Source organism: Lemur catta, chromosome 1 (assembly GCF_020740605.2).
Source record: "Lemur catta isolate mLemCat1 chromosome 1, mLemCat1.pri, whole genome shotgun sequence".
Lineage (NCBI taxonomy): Eukaryota > Metazoa > Chordata > Mammalia > Primates > Lemuridae > Lemur > Lemur catta.
This window is the reverse complement of record NC_059128.1, coordinates 101390173-101408560: the sequence shown is the minus strand read 5'-3', so window position 1 is coordinate 101408560 and position 18388 is coordinate 101390173. Positions and strand designations below refer to the sequence as shown.

Below are 18388 nucleotides of genomic sequence, written 5' to 3'. Positions count from 1 at the left end.
TGCCCGGCTAATTTTTTCTATATATATTTTTAGTTGTCCATATAATTTCTTTCTATTTTTAGTAGAGACGGGGTGTTGCTCTTGCTCAGGCTGGTCTTGAACTCCTGACCTTGAGCGATCCTCCCGCCTTGGCCTCCCAGAGTGCTAGGATTACAGGTGTGAATCACCGTGCCCGGCCTGACATTCTTTCTTGTTTTTGTATTATCCTTAAAGAGATTTTGGGTGCAAGGTGATTAGATTTGTGTTATTATTCTATCTTAATCCAGTCTTTAGTGAGGCTTGTTGAGTATAAAGAAAGAATTTGGTTTTAATCCCAAGTACTTTAGGAACATTTGAGGTAGCAGGTGAAAAGATAACTCTTCTCTGTATTCTTCTCTGGATTTTGCATTGTTAATATAATAAAACATTAAAATACATATTTTTGATATGTTGGTATTTTAGAAAGTGCTCAGATTTGAACAGTGAACCTTAATATTATATTGTCTCAATGAGTCTGTTTTTAAGATTGTTTCTGTACTAAGAGTTAGGATTTTGTGTTCTAAAAGATGCAATCAATATGTTTAAGTCTTGTTTCTTGAGCTATAGAAAGCAATGTGTAATATTACTTCTAAATGTTTCACAACTTTTATGTTACAGTTCTTTTGCCAAAAAAATGGTTTGCACGATCTTGAACATGTACTATCCATGCTGATGGGACAGGATCCAATATGAATATAAGTGATGGAGGAAGACGACGCTTTGAGGATAATGAACATACATTACGTATATATCCTGGGACAATTTCAGAAGGAACGATCTACTGTCCAATTCCTGCCAGGAAAAACTCCACAGCTGCTGAGGTGATTGACTGTCTTATAAACAGACTTCATCTTGACAAAACAAAGTGTTATGTTCTAGCAGAGGTAAAGGAATTTGGTGGAGAAGAATGGATACTCAATCCAACAGACTGTCCAGTTCAGCGAATGATGTTGTGGCCCCGAATGGCTCTGGAAAATCGCTTGAGTGGAGAGGACTACCGCTTTCTTCTGAGAGAAAAAAACCTTGATGGATCCATCCATTATGGTAGCCTTCAGTCATGGCTACGGGTAACAGAAGAACGTCGCAGGATGATGGAACGGGGTTTTCTTCCACAGCCACAGCAGAAAGACTTTGATGATTTATGTAGCTTACCTGATTTGAATGAGAAAACTCTCTTAGAAAACCTACGAAATCGCTTTAAGCATGAAAAAATTTATACCTATGTTGGCAGTATTCTAATAGTTATTAACCCATTCAAGTTTCTTCCTATTTATAACCCCAAATATGTCAAAATGTATGATAACCACCAATTGGGAAAACTTGAGCCCCACATTTATGCTGTGGCTGATGTAGCTTATCATGCCATGCTTCAGCGTAAAAAGAATCAGTGCATCGTGATTTCAGGAGAGAGTGGTTCTGGGAAAACTCAAAGCACAAACTTTCTTATTCACCACCTTACTGCTCTCAGTCAGAAAGGATTTGCCAGTGGAGTAGAACAGATTATTCTTGGAGCTGGACCAGTACTTGAGGTAAGTGTATGGAAATACTTTTCTTACTCTTTTTTCCGAGACAGGTCTCGCTATGTTGCCCAGGCTGGTCTCTAAATTCCTGGGCTCCAGTGATCCTCCCTCCTCAGCCCCCAGGTGCCTGCCACCTTGCCTGTCACTTTTCTTATTATTTTTTTTGTTTTGAGACAGAATCTTGCTCTGTCGCCTCAGCTAGAGTGCAGTGGTGTCACCATAGCTCACTGTAGCCTCCAGCTCCTGGGCTCAAGCGATTCTCTTGCCTCAGCCTCCCAAGTAGCTGGGACTACAGGCTTGCACCACCATGCCCAGCTAATTTTTCTATTTTTTGTAGAGATGGTGTTTTGCTCTTGCTCAGGCTGGTCTCAAACTCCTGAGCTCCAGCAATCCTCCCACCTTGGCCTCCCAGAGTGCCAGGATTACAGGCGTGAGCCACTATGCCCAGCTTCTTAAACATATTTTAAAAAAATTCTTGGTGGATGTGAGAAGATAAGATAAAACTAAATAGAAGTGTAGGCATTGTTTTTGGTTACCAAGGGGAACTGGAAGATGAAAAAGCAAAAAAGGCAATATGGAAGATAGAAGGGTGTGACGGTAATTTTTTTTTTAAAGAGTGTCTTTGGGGTAATTAATGATGCAAAGAAAAAGATTACTAGAGTTATATTTATCCCCCTATAAAGGGAGAAAGCAGGGACAGGAGTCTTGTGTGTAATTGAGTTGTGGAAGTAGGTGGTTGGTGAAAATATTCTTTGCATTCTATTTGTATCTCTGTACCTTAACATCTGTGCCTGGGATTGAAACTCTTAAGGGTTTGTTTGTAAAAATGTGGAGTATATGGGAAAAACATGTTTAGTTCTGGAATATTTTATGAGTAAAACTATCAAATGTCAAAAGAAATACAGAAAAACTAATACCACATGATCTCACTTATATGTAGAATCTGAAAAAATTGAATGCATAGAAACAGAGTACCGACGGTAGTGAGTTATCTCACCTGATTGTATACAATCAGTTACAGATTGAACTCCTCATTCTACTACTTTCCCCCTTCTCACTACTGCACTTGACTAGTCTTAAAAAAAAAAAAAAAGGGTAAAATGGTGGTAACCAAAGGCTGGAGGGTGGTGGGATTAGAGAGATATTGGTCAAAGGATGTAAATTTTTAGTTATACAGGAGGAATAATTTCAAGAGATCTGTTGTACATCATGATAACTATAGTTAATAATATATACCTGAAAATTTCTAAAAGAGTCAATTTTAAGTGTTCTCATAAAAAAATGATAGGTATATGAAGTAATGCACGTGCTAAATAGCTTGATTTAGCCATTCCATAGTGTATACATACATGAAAACATCATGTTGTACACTATAAATAATGCAGTTTTTACTTGTCAATTAAAAAAAAGAAAGAGAATACACTTTTCTTAAGTCTGGGAAAGGAAAAGGTAATATTACTCAGTTTTGCTTTTCTTGAGAGATTTTGTGAGGTATAATTGAGATACACTAAACTGCACATTATTTAAAGTGTACAATGTGATAAATTTTTAACATACGTATATAGGCAGTCCCTGGGTTATGGATGAGATAGGTTCCTGAGAATGTTTTTAGGTTGGATTTGTATGTAACTTGAATGCCTGATGAACAGTGCATATATGGTAGTAATAATAATAACCACAACAATACTGTTCTTTTGCATGTGTATATCCATATGTTGAAAAGACTTTTATCCCCATTGAATTTTCTTGTCACGCTTGTCGAAAATAAGTTTACTGTAAATGTAAGGGTTTATTTCTGAATCTCAGTTCTAATCCATTATTATTTATGTTTATCTGTATGCCAGTATCACATGGTCTTGATTGTAGCTTCATAGTAAGTTTTGAAATCAAGAAGTGTAAACAGGCCAGGTGGTGGCTCACGCCTGTAATCCTAGCACTCTGGGAGGCCAAGGTGGGAGAATCGCTTGAGCTCAGGAGTTTGAGACCAGCCTGAGCAATAGTGAGACCCCGTCTCTACTAAAAATAGAAAAAATTAGCTGGGCCTGGTGATCCCCCTGTAGTCCCAGCTACTTAGGAGGCTGAGGCAGGAGGATTGTTTGAGCCCAGGAGTTTGAGGTTGTTGTGAGCTAGCCTGACACCACAGCACTCTAGCCTGGGCAACAGAGCAAGACCCTGTCTCAAAAAAACAAAAACAAAAACGTGAATTTTCCAAATTTCTTCCCTCAAGATTGTTTTGGGTGTTTTCGGTCCCCACTTATTTTGGTAAACTTCCATATTTATTTTAGGATTAGTTTGTTAATTTCTTCAGAAGTATTTTAAGGTTTGATAGAGATTGTATTGAATTTATAGAGCTTAACAATATTAAGTTTTCTAACCCATGAGCACAAGCTGTCTTTTCAAGTTTTTTTTTAACAATATTTAAAAATTTTTAGTATACACATCTTTTTTTTTTGAGACAGAGTCTCGCTTTGTTGCCGGGGCTAGAGTGAGTACTGTGGCGTCAGCCTAGCTCACAGCAACCTCAAACTCCTGGGCTTAAGCGATCCTACTGCCTCAGCCTCCTGAGTAGCTGGGACTACAGGCATGCGCCACCATGCCTGGCTAATTTTGTCTATATATATTTTTAGTTGGCCAGATAATTTTCTTTCTATTTTTAGTAGAGACGGAGTCTCGCTCTTGCTCAGGCTGGTCTTGAACTCCTGACCTTGAGTGATCCACCCGCCTTGGCCTCCCAGAGTGCTAGGATTACAGGCGTGAGCCACTGCACCTGGCCCAGTATACACATCTTTTGTTAAGTTATTCCTATGTATTTTACTATTTTTGGTTCTAATGTGTATTAAATTATTTTCCTTAGTTTAATTTTCTGATTATTGCTAGTAGATAGATAATTAAGTTTTGTGTATTGGTATTACATCCTTCAACTTGTTGGGCTTCTTTGTTTTTAATAGTTTTTAATGTATTTCTTAGCATTTTCTATTCTATATACAATAGATATAAACAATTGAAATAGTTTTACTTCTTCCTTCCATCTGAATTCCTTTTTTTTTTTCTTTTTATTTCCTAATTGCCCTGGCTGGAAATCCAAGTAGAATAGAATAGAAATGGCCAGAGCAGCCATCCACGTCTTCCTTCTGATTATAGAGAGACAGCTTTTTGTCTTTCACTATTAAGTATGTTGTTAGCCTGTACTTTTTTTTTGAGACAGAGTCTCACTCTGTTGCTCAGGCTAGAGTGCCGTGGTGTCATCCTAGCTCATAGCAACCTCAAACTCTCAGGCTCAAGCAATCCTTCTGCCTCAGCCTCCTTAGTAGCTGGGACTACAGGCATGTGCCACCATGCCCAGCTCATTTTTTCTATATATATTTTTAGTTGTGCATATAATTTCTATTTTTAGTAGAGACAGGGTCTCGCTCTTGCTCAGGCTGGTCTTGAACTCCTGACCTTGAGCGATCCTCCCCCCTTGGCCTCCCAGAGTGCTAGGATTACAGGCGTGAGCCACTGAGCCTGGCTGAGCCTGTACTATTAATAGATGTCCTTGATCAGGTTAAGTTCCCTACTCTTCATAGTTTATTGAGTATTTTTTTTTATCATAAAAGGGTTTTGCTTTTGTCATATGCCTTTTCTGCATCTGTTGAGATGACCATGTGGTTTTTGTCCTTTAGTCTTTCAGTATTTTGTGCTACATTTATTTTTTTCATTCCTCAATTTAGTAATTTGACTCTTTTCCTCTCTGTCTCTCTCTTTTTTGGTCTGTGTACCTAAAGTTTTGCCAATTTGTTGATATTTTTGAAGAACCAATGTTTGGGCTTTTAATTTTCTTTATTGTTTGTCTATTTTATTTCCCCCTCTGATTATTATTATTTCTTTCCTTCTGATTGCTTTCACATTTGTTTGCTTTTTCTTTTCTGTTTTCTTAAGATGGCAGTTTAGTTTATTGATTTGAACTCTTTAAAACACTTAAAAATTGGCTCACGCCTGTAATCCTAGCACTCTGGGAGACTGAGGCAGGAGGATCAATTGAGCTTAGGAGTTCGAGACTAGCCTGAGCTAGAGCAAGACCCCGTCTCTACTAAAAATAGAAAGAAATTAGTTCGACAACTAAAAATATTTAGAAAAAATTAGCCGAGCATGGTGGCACATGCCTGTAGTCCCAGCTACTCAGGAGGCTAAGGCGGAAGGATTGCATGAGCCCAGGAGTTTGAGGTTGCTGTGAGCTAGGCTGATGCCATGGCACTGTAGCCCAGGCCACAGAGTAAGACTGTCTCAAAAAAAAAAAAAAAAAAGAAAAAGAAAAAGAAAAAACACTTAAAAATTGATATGTGATAATTTTACATATTTGGGGGAGATACATGTGACATTTTGACACATGCATACAATGTGTAATGATCAAATCAGAGTGTTTAGGATATCCATTACCTCAAACATTTATCATTTCTTTGCATTGGGAACATTTTAAGTCTTCTACATATTTTAAAATATATAATGAATTATTGTTAGCTATAGTCACCTTACTATGCTATCTAACACTAGAACTTATTTCTTCTATCTAACTGTATGTTTGTACCCATTAACCAACCTCTCTTCACCTCCCACCCCAGCTTCTGGTAACCATCACTCTATTCTCTAACTCTGTGAGATCAACTTTTTTGGCTCCCACATATGAGGAGAACATGTGATATTTGTCTTTCTGTGCCTGACTTATTTTACTTAACATAATGACCTCCAGATCCATCCATGTTGCTGCAAATGACAGTATTTTATTCTTTTTTTATGGCCAAACAGTATTCCATTTTGTAGATACACCACATTTTCTTTATCCATTCATCTGTTGATGGACACCTAGTTTGATTCCATAGTTTGGCTGTTATGAATAGTGCTGCAGTAAACATGAGGGGGCCTGTTATCCCTTTGAAATACTGATTTATTTTCCTTTAGATAAATACTCAGTAGTGGGATTGCTGGATCATGTGGTAGTCCTATTTTAGAACCGTGCCCTTCCACCAACAGTGTGTATGAGTTCCCTTTTCTCTATATCCTTGCTAATATTTGTTATTTTTTGTCTTTTTAATAATAGCCATTCTAACTGAAGTAGAATGATAATTCATTGTTGTTTTAGATTGGATTCCCTGATGATTAGTGATGTTGAGCATTTTTTCATTATTGACCGTTTGTCGTCTTTTGAGAAATGTCTATTCAGATCCTCTGCCTACTTATTATGGGATTATTTCTTCTTTTGCTGTTGAGTTTCTTGTATATTTCTTCTTTTTTAATATAGACTTTTACAAGTATAAAGTTACCCCTAAGCACTGCTTTATTTGTGTGCCATCAATTTTGGGGTGTTGTGTTTGTGCTTTCATTCATCTCAAACTATTTTCTAATTTTCCTTGTGATATCCTCTTTGACCCATTGCTGATTCTTTTACTTATGACTTCACGTGAGCCCCTGTAATGAATTCTTCTTTTTAGTTAATATACTTTTAAACACTTGAATTTTTATAACTTTTATAATTTCTACTATTTTATTGATATTCTCTATTTTTAAGGCATCTGCATCATAATTTAGTGTTTTGAAAATATTTAAAATAGCTGCTATAAGGTCTTTGCTTAGTAAATCCAACATCTGGGCTTTGTCAGGGACAGTTTCTATGTATTGCTGTTTTTTAAATTTTCCTGTGCTCATAATTTATTACTTCTTTGCATATCTCTTAATTTTTTGATGAAAACTAGATATTTATAATAATAATGTGACACCTCTGGAAATGAAATTTTCCCAGAGTTTGTGATTATTGTTTTTGTTATTGCTGTTTGGTTGTTTTATGATTTCTCTGAACTAATTCTGTAAAGTCTGTATTCTTTTTATCCATGAGGCTATGAAATTGCACGAGGCCATTAAAAACTTCACTCAGTTATCTTAGTGGTCAGGTATGACTGAATATAGAGTTTTTTAAATGCCTTGAAGCATTACCCCTCCTTGTCTTTCCTATGAGGTTCTGTGTGCTTTTTGGGATGTCCATTCAGCACTCAGGAAGGCAGTTTTCATTTCTGCCTTACCTTTTATTTCCTGCTTACATAGAGCCACAAGTTCAAACATAAGTCTCTGATCTTTGCTATGCATGCACATGGTCTTTGACATGCCCAGGAATATTTCAGATCGTTTCAAAGCCCCCTTCATACATGTCACTCACCAGTTTTTCCTTTTAAGTTTTCTCCTTGGCTTGTGTTTTTGTTTTTTGTTTTTAGCCTCACCACATTATTGCCACAGTTGCAGTGTTTTAAACAATTGCCTCTGATAGTTTTTCACAAACACACATGGTTGGCAGGCGTGTGTGTGTGTGTGTGTGTGTGTGTGTGTGTGTGTGTGTGTAGAGGCTCAGTGAGTGATTTCTGAGTAAGTTTAAATTAAGAGAACCCTTTGAGTGAATTTTCCAGGGAAATGCCAGACAAGTCAAATAGCAATGATTCTCTGGGGGAACAGGGCTTTGGAATAGCTCTAACCCTGTTCCGATCTTTCCAAGGGCTTCTGGGATGCTTTTACAAAAAACCATCACTGTAGGATGTTGATTTTCTCATCAGTGTGGAGCTAGAGAGTGGGGCTAGCTAAATACCTGTTTTTCTTCGGTCTGACACTCTCCCATCTGAGCTATTTCAGCTTAAAACACCTATTTTTCTTACCAAGACTCAGCGGTTTTCCTTTATTAAATGCCCTCCTACCAAGGATTGTTGCAAGTCTTTGGTTAATTTCCAGAGTTCTTGAAAAGTTGACTTTGACATTTTTTGTTAGCATTCTTGTTTTTTCAAGGAGAGGATTTTTGGAGGTTCTTACTCTGCCATTTTTGCTAACCTCACTCTCAATGATCAAGAGATTTAATTAATAAAAAACATTTTGTGTGTTTACTCATGTGGTGGCCATTTCTGCTGTTCTTCATTCTTTATGTAGGTCCATATTTTAATACATCATTTTTCATCTGCATGAAGGACTTCCTTTAATGTTTCTTTTAGTGCAGGTTGGATTGTGTGAATATTTTCAGATTTGTATGTCTGAAATTGCCTTTTTTTGCCTCCATTTTTTAATGAATTACTAGTTTTCAGAAGTTTTAAAAGTTTTTTTTTAAAGAAATAATCTTACAGTAAAATTCTGTGAATTTTAAAATGTATTAATTTGTATAACCAACTATGTGTAATCTGGATACAGAATAGTTTCACTACTCCATAAAACTCCCTCATATTTCTTATATTCATGCCCTGTGCTCTGCCATACTCCCATAACTCATGGCAGCTACTTGTCTGCTCTCTGTTGCTGTTGATTTTTATCTTTGAGAGTGACATATAAATAGAATCATATAATATGTAAAGTTTTGAAACTGACTTCTCTTATTCAGCATTATGTCTTTCAGATTCACCCAAATTGTTAAATATGGTAATTGGTTGTTTATTTTTACTGCTGAGTAGTATTCTATTGTATGGATGTACCGCAGTTTGTGAAAGCCTTCATTTATTGATGGACATTTTGGTTATTTCCAAGCTTTGGCTGTCACAAGTAAAGTTGATAATAACATTTGTGCCTAGATGTTTGTATATACATAAATTTGCATTTCTCTCGAGTAAACACTTCAGGAGTAGGACTGCTGGGTCATATGGTAAGAATATTTTTAATTTTTTGTGACACTGTCAGATTGTCTTCCAGAGTTGCTGTACCGTTTTGCATTCCAGTTCTTCTGCAACCTCAGCAGCACTTGGCATTGTTAATTTTTCTTTTAGCCATTCTAATAGGTGTTTAGTGGTATCTCATTGTGATCTTAACTGAATTTTTATAGTAGCTGGTGATGCTGAACATACTTTCTCATGCTTATTTGCCATTCATATAACCTCTTTGGTGAAGGGTCTGTTGCAAAATTTTGTCAAAATATAAAGCATTTGGCATTTAAATGAATATTTCTTTGATGAAATCAACATTTTACATTTTATGAATCGGTGCTATGTGATTTTTCTAATTTCCATGGAGAAAACTTGCTATGATGGAAAGGGAAAGGGCAGAATGGAGAAGCTATTCTGAGCATTCAGAACTCATGGATGCCAAGTTTTTTTGTGTATATATAGCTCATAGACGGTTTGGTGATGGTTGAGAGCCTGGGCTTTTCTGATCCTTTACTTAGGTATAGTGGAATCTAAACATTCATAAGGGATATTTCTAGAGATTTTTATGAATTTGCATGTTTGCTACTATCACTATAGAATAATTTAATACACAATAAAATATAATTTCACAGAAATTTAACTATATCCATAATAAGAGCAGTGGGTGTCAAACTTTAGCTTGCATCTGAACCATGTGAAGGGGTTATCAAAACAGATTGCTGGACCTTATCCTCAGAGTTTCTCATTCGGTAGTTTTGTAAAGGATCTAAGAATTTGTATTTCTTACAGATTTTCAGGTGATGCTAATGCTTCTGGTCCTGGGACTACACTTTGAGAACTACTGGAGTAGAGATGTAGTTTTTGGGACATCAACTTAGTTTACCTCTTAAGCCTGTCTTATATGTGTGTGTGTCCTTGTATGTGCACTTTGCACAGTTACAGTTTAGCACAAATAGCTTTGCATTTAGGAAGTGTTCTGTAAATGACTGGTTTAGGTTTTTGGAGTTAGAGAGCATGCCATTCCCATGAGATCATTATAGTAGGAGAAAAAAGCAAAAGCTCTGCAGTGAATCATCTCTAACTGTGTCAATTCTAGTTTTGTTTCTTCAAATATGTGAATGGGTTAGGCTTGGCCAGTGGCTTTGGTTTTTTAAAATTTAAATTTTAATAAATTTATAGCACTGTATTGATATGTAACTAACAATAAAATGTACACATTTAAAATAGTATTGATAAATGTATATACCCATGTTAACCACCATCATACAATCAAGCTATAGAATAGCTTCATCACCCCTTGTCCCTCTATGTAGACATTTCCCAATCCCACCCCAATTCCCAGACAACCTCTGGTCTCCTAATTTCTTGTGCTTAGTGTATTTGATATTCATCAATGCTGATGTTTTTATCATTAAGTCATTTTTATTGCTAGGCAGTATTCCATTGCAAGGTGTATACTTTGGGTAGCAATTTAGGAAGCTTATAGTTCATATTCTTTTGTAATGAGTGCTATAGCTTTGTTTTATTAATAAATAGGCATAATAAAGTATAGTATATTATGTAATAGAACTTCAGTTCATTTATACTATTCTAAAATTGTAATTATTTTGATGTAATTTTTCTTTTCCTAGCCCCTTGTTTCAGTTTAGCAGGATTTTAAAAAAATATAAATTTATTAAGAAAATTTTTTGGCTCTGGAATGTGAAAGAGAAATCTGAGTTTTAATGAGCATGAAGTTTTTAAAATTAAGATTTATTTGACTGATGGCTGGATGTGTGGCTCATGCCTGTAATGCCAGCACTTTGGGAGGCCGAGGTGGGAGAATCGCCTGAGGCCAGGAGTTTGAGACTAGCCTGGGCAACATACTGAAACCCTATCTTTACAAAGAATTTAAAAAATTAACCAGATATGGTGGTGCCCACCTCTAGTCCTTGCTACTGGGGAGGCCGAGACAGGAGGATTGCTTGAGCCCAGGAGTTCAAAGCTGCAGTAAGCTATAATCATTCCATTGCACTCCAGCATGGGCTACAGAGCAAGACCCTGTCTCCAAAATAAAAATATTAAAAAAAAAAACTTTAAAAAATTTATTTTACTGAATTATTTTACTGAATAGCATAAAATAAAATCTACTTGGTTTTCTTTCAGTTGTTAATTGCTTTCTTTTATTTTACCTGAACTATGAGTCTGAACATATGAGTGAATTGCCTTTCTGCTATCTCTGTAGAATTTTGTCTCTTTGAGCTGACCTAAGCAGCATTTTCCAGGAAAAAAAAAATTTAATGAAACTAATGAGAATTGTTTATTTTGACAGGCCTTTGGAAATGCGAAGACAGCTCATAATAACAATTCAAGTCGTTTTGGCAAGTTTATTCAAGTAAATTACCAGGAAACAGGCACTGTACTTGGGTACGTATGCTACATAGATGTAGTAGGCTTTAGAGAATATTTTTACGTTTGTCATTACTCCTTTATAAACTATGTATTGTTCATTTGCAGACATTGGTATCTGTATTAAAATCTTTTTCTGTCAACCATTTTTTTTTCTTTTGGAAAAGTTGAAACCTCAGAATTATAAGACTCATATACTCTTAACCTAGATTTATTAAGAGTCTGGTATACTTGAGGAGATGTGTTCAGTGGCTACAGAGCATGGGCATAGTGGTCAGTTGGTGTCAAATTGTGCCTCAAGCTCTAATGTTTGTAATTATCCTCTTGACACTGGGAAGCAGATTTTTAAAAATTTTATTTATTATAAAATGTCAAATATATATAAAAGTAAAAATAAATAGTACAAGGAACTCCAGCTCAGATTAAACAATGATCAAATTTGCCCTATTTACTTCATCTGTCCCCCTACCCCCTCTCTGGTTTTATTTTATTTATTTATTTTTTTGAGACAGAATTTGCTCTGTTGCCCGGGCTAGAATGTTATGGTGTCAGCCTAGCTCATAGCAACCTCAAACTCCTGGGCTCAAGCAATCCTCCTGCCTCAGCCTCCCGAATAGCTGGGACTACAGGCATGCACCACCACGTCCGGCTAATTTTTTCTATTTTTAGTAGGGATGGGGTCTCACTGTTGTTCAGTCTGGTCTTGAACTCTTGAGCTCAAGTGATCCTACCACCTTGGCCTTTTAGAGTGCTAGGATTATAGACATGAGCCACCACGCCCGGCCTCTCCCTCAGTTTTTAATGCCAGTGTGTTTAAAAAAAAAAATCCCAGTGGGACACGGTGGATCGTGCCTATAGTTTCAGCTACTTGGGAGGCTGAGGTGGGAAGATCACTTGAGCCCAGGGGTTCTGATTCCAGGAGTTTGAATCCAGCATGGGCCCCATAGCAAGATCTTGTCTCTGTTTAAAAAAAAATTCAGAGGGACGTAATTATCAGTTCACCCCTACTTGAATTGATACCCCTACTTGAATTCACTTGATCCTCATACTTCGGTAAAAGTAGAGGAATAACATGATTAGATCTTATTTTATATGTAGATAACTCTTGTAGCAGTGTAACTCATTGATTGGAAGGGAGAAAACAGAGATGTCCAGAAAGTAGTGTGTTAGTATATGTTAGTCCCTTGCTATCTGTGGTTTTGCTTGCCAAGGTTTTAGTTAAACAAAAATAGGTAAATACGATAGAATAAGAAATTTTGAGAGAGAGAGAGAGAGAGATACCACATTCACATAACTTTTATTACAGTATATTATTATAATTGTTCTATTTTATTAGTTGTGTTAATCTCTTACTGTACCTAATTTATAAATTAAAGTTTATCATAAGTATGTATGTATAGGAAAAAATATAATATATATATGGGGTTCAGTACTATCTGTGGTTTCAGGTGTCTTGGGAATATACCCTCCATGGGCAAGTGGCAGAGGGACTAATGTAGTTGAAAGAAAAAACATTAGTAAAGTTAAAATAGACCTGGGTTAAAATCATAGTTATGCTGTTTATTAGCTGTTTGATCTTAATATCTTTGAGCATCAGTTTCAATACTTGTAAAATAGGGGCAGTAATATTTGCCATACAGGTTGTTGTGAGGATTTCATATTTTAGTTCATGTTAGTTTCCTTTCTCCCATTTTAGACAGATAGGAACCTGTTGCAGTAGTTTAGACTAGAGATGGTAATGGTAATTCAGAAGTATTAATAAATTTTAATTTCTGGTGGTAATTGTGGCAGTGGATTTGCAAAGGCATGTTTGAGCTTCATTTTAATGAAGGCATGAAATTTACTGGACAGAGACTGGGGAATAGACTAGGGAAATAGAAGTGGAAAAAAGACCATGAGCAATGCTGTCAGGAGTGAATGGCATACTTGAGGGAATAGCCTGTATTTGGGAGTGACTGAGTATAGAGCCAAGTGATGAGAGGGAACTGGGGGAAATATAGCTCAAGTGTGATTTTGACCCCAAAGAGGTTTGTGCTAAGTAATTTGTATTCAGTAGTATAAAGCTTTTAAATTTCAGGTTATAGAATCCCCTTTCCACTAATATCTTAACAGATTGTTTGTATTGGGGTAAGAGGTATTGAAGACTTGAAGGGTACAGTCTGGATAAAGAGAATAAAATATCAGAAATATAATTGATGTTTCAGTTCTTCATTACTTTCAGGATATAGTTCATTCTTCTGGCCCATGGTATATTAGCTCTTCTTGATCTAGTCCACCTGCCTATCTTCTTCTGTAGCCATACTTAACTACTATCATGAGCCACATAATGACATTTTGGTCAACGACAGACTGCATATATGGTAGTGTTCCTATAAGATTTTAATCCTATATTTTTTATCATACCTTTTCTATGTTTAGATGTGTTTAGATAAACAAATGCCATTGTATTATTATAGTTGCCTACAATATTCAGTACAGTAATTGCTATACAGGTTTGTAGCCTAGGTGTTTAGTAGGCTATACCATTTAGGTTTGTGTAAGTATACTATGTGATATTTGCATGGCAAAATTGCCCAATGGCACATTTCTCATCATATATCCCTGTTGTTAAGTGATGCATGATTGTCATTGTTTTCCCTGAAGTTGATATATGTACCCTCTTTCCTTTATGCCTTTACATAAAGGCAGTTCTCCTTGCCTTCTTCTGGTTAATCCTTCGGATTTTAGATTCATTTACTAAGCCACTTACTCACCAGATATATTTAATGAATGTTTTCTATGTGCTGTGTTCTCACCATCCATGGGAATTGTTTTTGACATCCTTTTTCCTTCTTGAATTGACTCTCAAGTGTCTCTCTTGGTGTACAGTTAATATCCTGGTCATTGCTCTGTGATAAACTCTATCAACTCAGTATGATATAGCTAGCTGCTAGTTTACCTATTTCCTCCACTAGTTTGTAAGCCCTTTGAGAACAGGTAATGTATCACTTATTTCCATATTCCTTGTGCTTTATATAGTGCCAAATAAATGAATGCATACAAAATAAACCAGTAAATAATAAATAAATAGATTTGAGGTTGTGGTAATAGCAAGAATATATAAAGAAAGTATATCTTTGAGCCTCATTTAGTAGTCTGGCCAAAGTATGTCTGGAAGAATGTATGGTGCTTTGTGAGCCTGGAAAGGGTGTAGAGTCTGAATCTTGGAGGATCTTGCATACCATGTTTTGAACTTCTGATTTTATTTTGCTTTATTGAATGAAAAAAAAAGGACTCATGACCTTATGAATTTAACATGAATAACACTAACAGTATCCATAACACAATTATAATGCTAAATGTGCTGAAATGATCTGGATAGTATTCTTCATACTTTTGCACTGTCTCTCAATAAATATTTGTCTACTTTTATTAAACTTTATTATTTATATCATCCAATTTTACTTTTCTTCTAGTGCCTATGTTGAAAAATATCTACTGGAGAAGTCCAGACTCGTTTATCAAGAGCATAATGAACGGTACATATTTTTATTTGTGTAATTAGATCAAATTAAGATTTGTATCATGCAGATTAACTTTTAAGCTCTTTGTGTATTATGACCCTTAATTCAGTTTACTTCATGGATAGCTTTATGTATAATTGCTATTTATGTCCTGGGCAAAACACTGTGGTTTTTCAGAGGCTGCTAGGAGAAGATTTTGGATTCTAGGCAAACTATCAGAACAGGAAAACAGTTTCTCAGGTAGTATCTTATTGCTCTTTGTGAGCAATGTGTCTTTGGTTCTTTCTTCCATTTTAGTGTTCTTTCTCTGATTCAAGGAAAGTTTTCAGGAAAGCTCTTAATTCCATTATAATATTTGGAGTACATGGGTCTTTAGAGGTGATATATATGATATCCTTCAGGTGAAGAAACCAAATATCATAGACAAGTAAATAAATGATTTGCTTCATGCTATAGTGAGACAAAGTAGTTAAGAGCCAGAGTTTGAAGTTAAACAGACCTGCATTCAAACCTTGGATATGTCTTGGGCATCTCACTTAACTTCTAGCAGAAGGTATTTATTCCCATTTTAAAGATAGAAAACTATCCTAAAGTTATTTAGAGGATTAAATGAAATAACATTTTACCATAATGAATTACTGTCAAGATTAGTACTAGAACTCAGGATTTTCTGTTAATTTTTTTGTGGCTAGCAGAAGTAAGAGGAAATCTGAATTAGAGGTGTTTTAACACAAAAGGAAGAAGGTTTCAGGAAGAAAATAGCTTCATGAACACTAGTGGGATGTATCAGATGCTGCTATTAGAAGGTTATTAGTAACTTTTTCTAACATAGTTTAATGGAGTGAAGGGGGTGGGTATAAGCCTGATTTCCTTGGTTTTGGAGAATGAATGGGTGTTGAAGATCCGGAATCTGGATTGATTACTAATTCAAACACTGTAGTTGTTAGAGATCTGTTCAGACTTTCTGTTTGTTCTTTAGTCAGATTTGGTAGTTTGCATCCTTTTAGGTATTTGTCTATTTCCTCTAGGTTATGTAATTGTTGACAAAAAATTCTTTGTAGTATCCTTTATAATATTTTTTTTATTTCTGAAAGGTTGGTGGTAATGTTTCCCCTTCTTTCATTCCTGAATTTGAGTCTCTGTCTCTTTCTGTATCTGTCTGTCTCATCAGTTTAGATAAAAGTTTGTTAATTTTGTGGATATTGTCAAAGAACCAATCTTTGGTTTCACTGATGTTCTCTATTGTTTTTCCTATTCCCTATTTCATTTATTTCTACTTTAACATTTATTGTTTCTTTTCTTTTGCTTGCTTTTGGGTTTAGTTTGTTCTTTTTTTCTAGTTTCTTAAGGTGGATGGTTGGTTAGGTTATAGATTTGGAATCTCTCCTCTTCTTTTTTTTTCCCCCGTCCTCTCCCCCCTTTTTTAAATATGGATTTACAGGTATAAAGTCCCTCAAGGCACTAGCTGTTTTCTGTGTTTTGGTGTATTGTGTTTTTGTACATCTCAAAGTATTTTCTAATTTGCTTGTTTTTTCTTCTTTAACCCATTGGTTATTTAGGAGTGTATTATTGAATTTCCATGTAGTTGTTAATTTTGGAAATTTCTGTTAATGATTTCTTATTTCATTGCAAAGTGGTTGGAGTGGATGTATGATTTCACTCCCTTAAATTTATTGAGACTTGTTTTGTAGTCTGACATGTGGTGTCTCCTGGAGAATGTTCCATGTGGACTTGAGAAAATGTATATCCTTTTATTGTTGGATGGAGCATTCTATAGATAGGTGTTAGATCTAGTTGGTATATTGTAATTTTCAAGTCCTCTTTTTCTCTGTTGATCTTTTGTCTCATTTTGTTCATTATTGAAAGTGCGGTACTGTAATCTCTCAGTATTATTGTTGAATTGTCTATTTCTTCCTTTAGTTCTATCAGATTCTTTTTGTTCCATGTATTTTGGGGCTCTATTGTTACAAATATTTAGAATTATCATATCTGCTTAATGGTTAGCTCTTTTGTCATTATAAAAATGGCTGCCTTTGTCTCTGGTAACAATTTTTGTCCTAAAGTCTGTTTTAGCTGATATTAGTATAGACATTCCAGCTTTTGGTTACTGTTTGCATGGTGCCTTTTTCCATTTTTTATTTTCAACCTATTTGTGTTTCTGAATCTAAAGCTTGTCTCTTATATACAGCATGTGGTTGGATCGTTTTTTCTTAATCCTTTCTGTCAGTTATCTGCCTTTGGATTAGTGAGTTTAATTCACTTATAAAATTAATATAGTTACTGATAAGGTAGGATTTACAAATAGTATTTTGCTATTTCTTTTCTGTATGTGTTAAGATGTTTTAGTTCCTTTATTCTTCTATCATTGCCTTCTTTTATGTTAAATAAATGTTTTCTAGTGTACCATTTTCACTTAGTTGGCATTTCTTTTATTATTTTTTAGTTATTTTCTTAGTGGTTACCCTGGAGATTACAGTTAACATCTTAATTTATTAACATGTAGTTTGGGTTAATGACAATTTAATTTTGATAGTATACAAAAGCTTTGCGCCTGTGTAACTCTGCTCCTTTGTGCTGTTATTAGCATCCAGATGACATCTTTAAAATGGTATACCCATCAACACAGATTTATAATTACTGCTTTATGTGGTTTTTCAAATATAATAAGACAAAAAATATTACAAATAAAAAATAAACTTATACTATCTTTTATATTTACCTATGTAGTTACTTCTATCAGCGTTCTTTATTTCTTCATGTTAAACTGAATCTTGTCTAGTGTCTTTTTATTTAAGCCAGAAAAACTCCTTTGAGAATTTCTTGTAGGGCCCATTTGCTAACTATGAAGTCTCTTAGTTTTTATTTATCTGGAATGTCCTGATTTGTTCTCTATTTTTGAGGCATAGTTTTGCTGGATATACACTTCTTGATGGAGAGTTTTTCCTTCTCAGCACTTTGAATATGTTATCTCTCTGCAAGGTTCTTAGTGAGAAATTAGCTATTAATCTTAAAATAGGATACCTTAATGGAACATTTTACTCTTGGTGCTTTCAAAATATGCTCTTTATCTTTGTCTTTAAACAGTTTTGGTTGGTCTAGGTGTGAATCTCTAGTTTAGGTGTTTATCCTCCTTGAGTGGAGCCATTGAGTTTTTTGGATGTGCAAATTAATGTTTTCCATCAAATTTGGGAAGTTTTGATAATTATTTTTCAAATATTCTTTCTGTTCTCCTTTTGGGACTCTCATTATGTATGTATTGGTCTTTTTAATTGTCCTACAGGTCTCTGAGACTCTATCCACTTTTCTTCATTAATTTTTCATTTTG

General features: G+C 35.3%; 1 protein-coding gene across 1 annotated transcript in view; it reads left to right on the top strand.

Moving 5' to 3' along the window:
- The window catches only part of MYO9A (myosin IXA), a 241817-nt gene that overhangs the window by 43725 nt on the left and 179704 nt on the right, over positions 1–18388 (top strand). The window contains exons 2-4 of the mRNA XM_045531001.1: positions 637–1547; positions 11484–11578; positions 15016–15078. Of these exons, the coding sequence (XP_045386957.1) occupies positions 708–1547; positions 11484–11578; positions 15016–15078 (998 nt within the window). The 5' untranslated portion in view covers positions 637–707. The remainder of the gene's footprint in view (positions 1–636; positions 1548–11483; positions 11579–15015; positions 15079–18388) is intronic.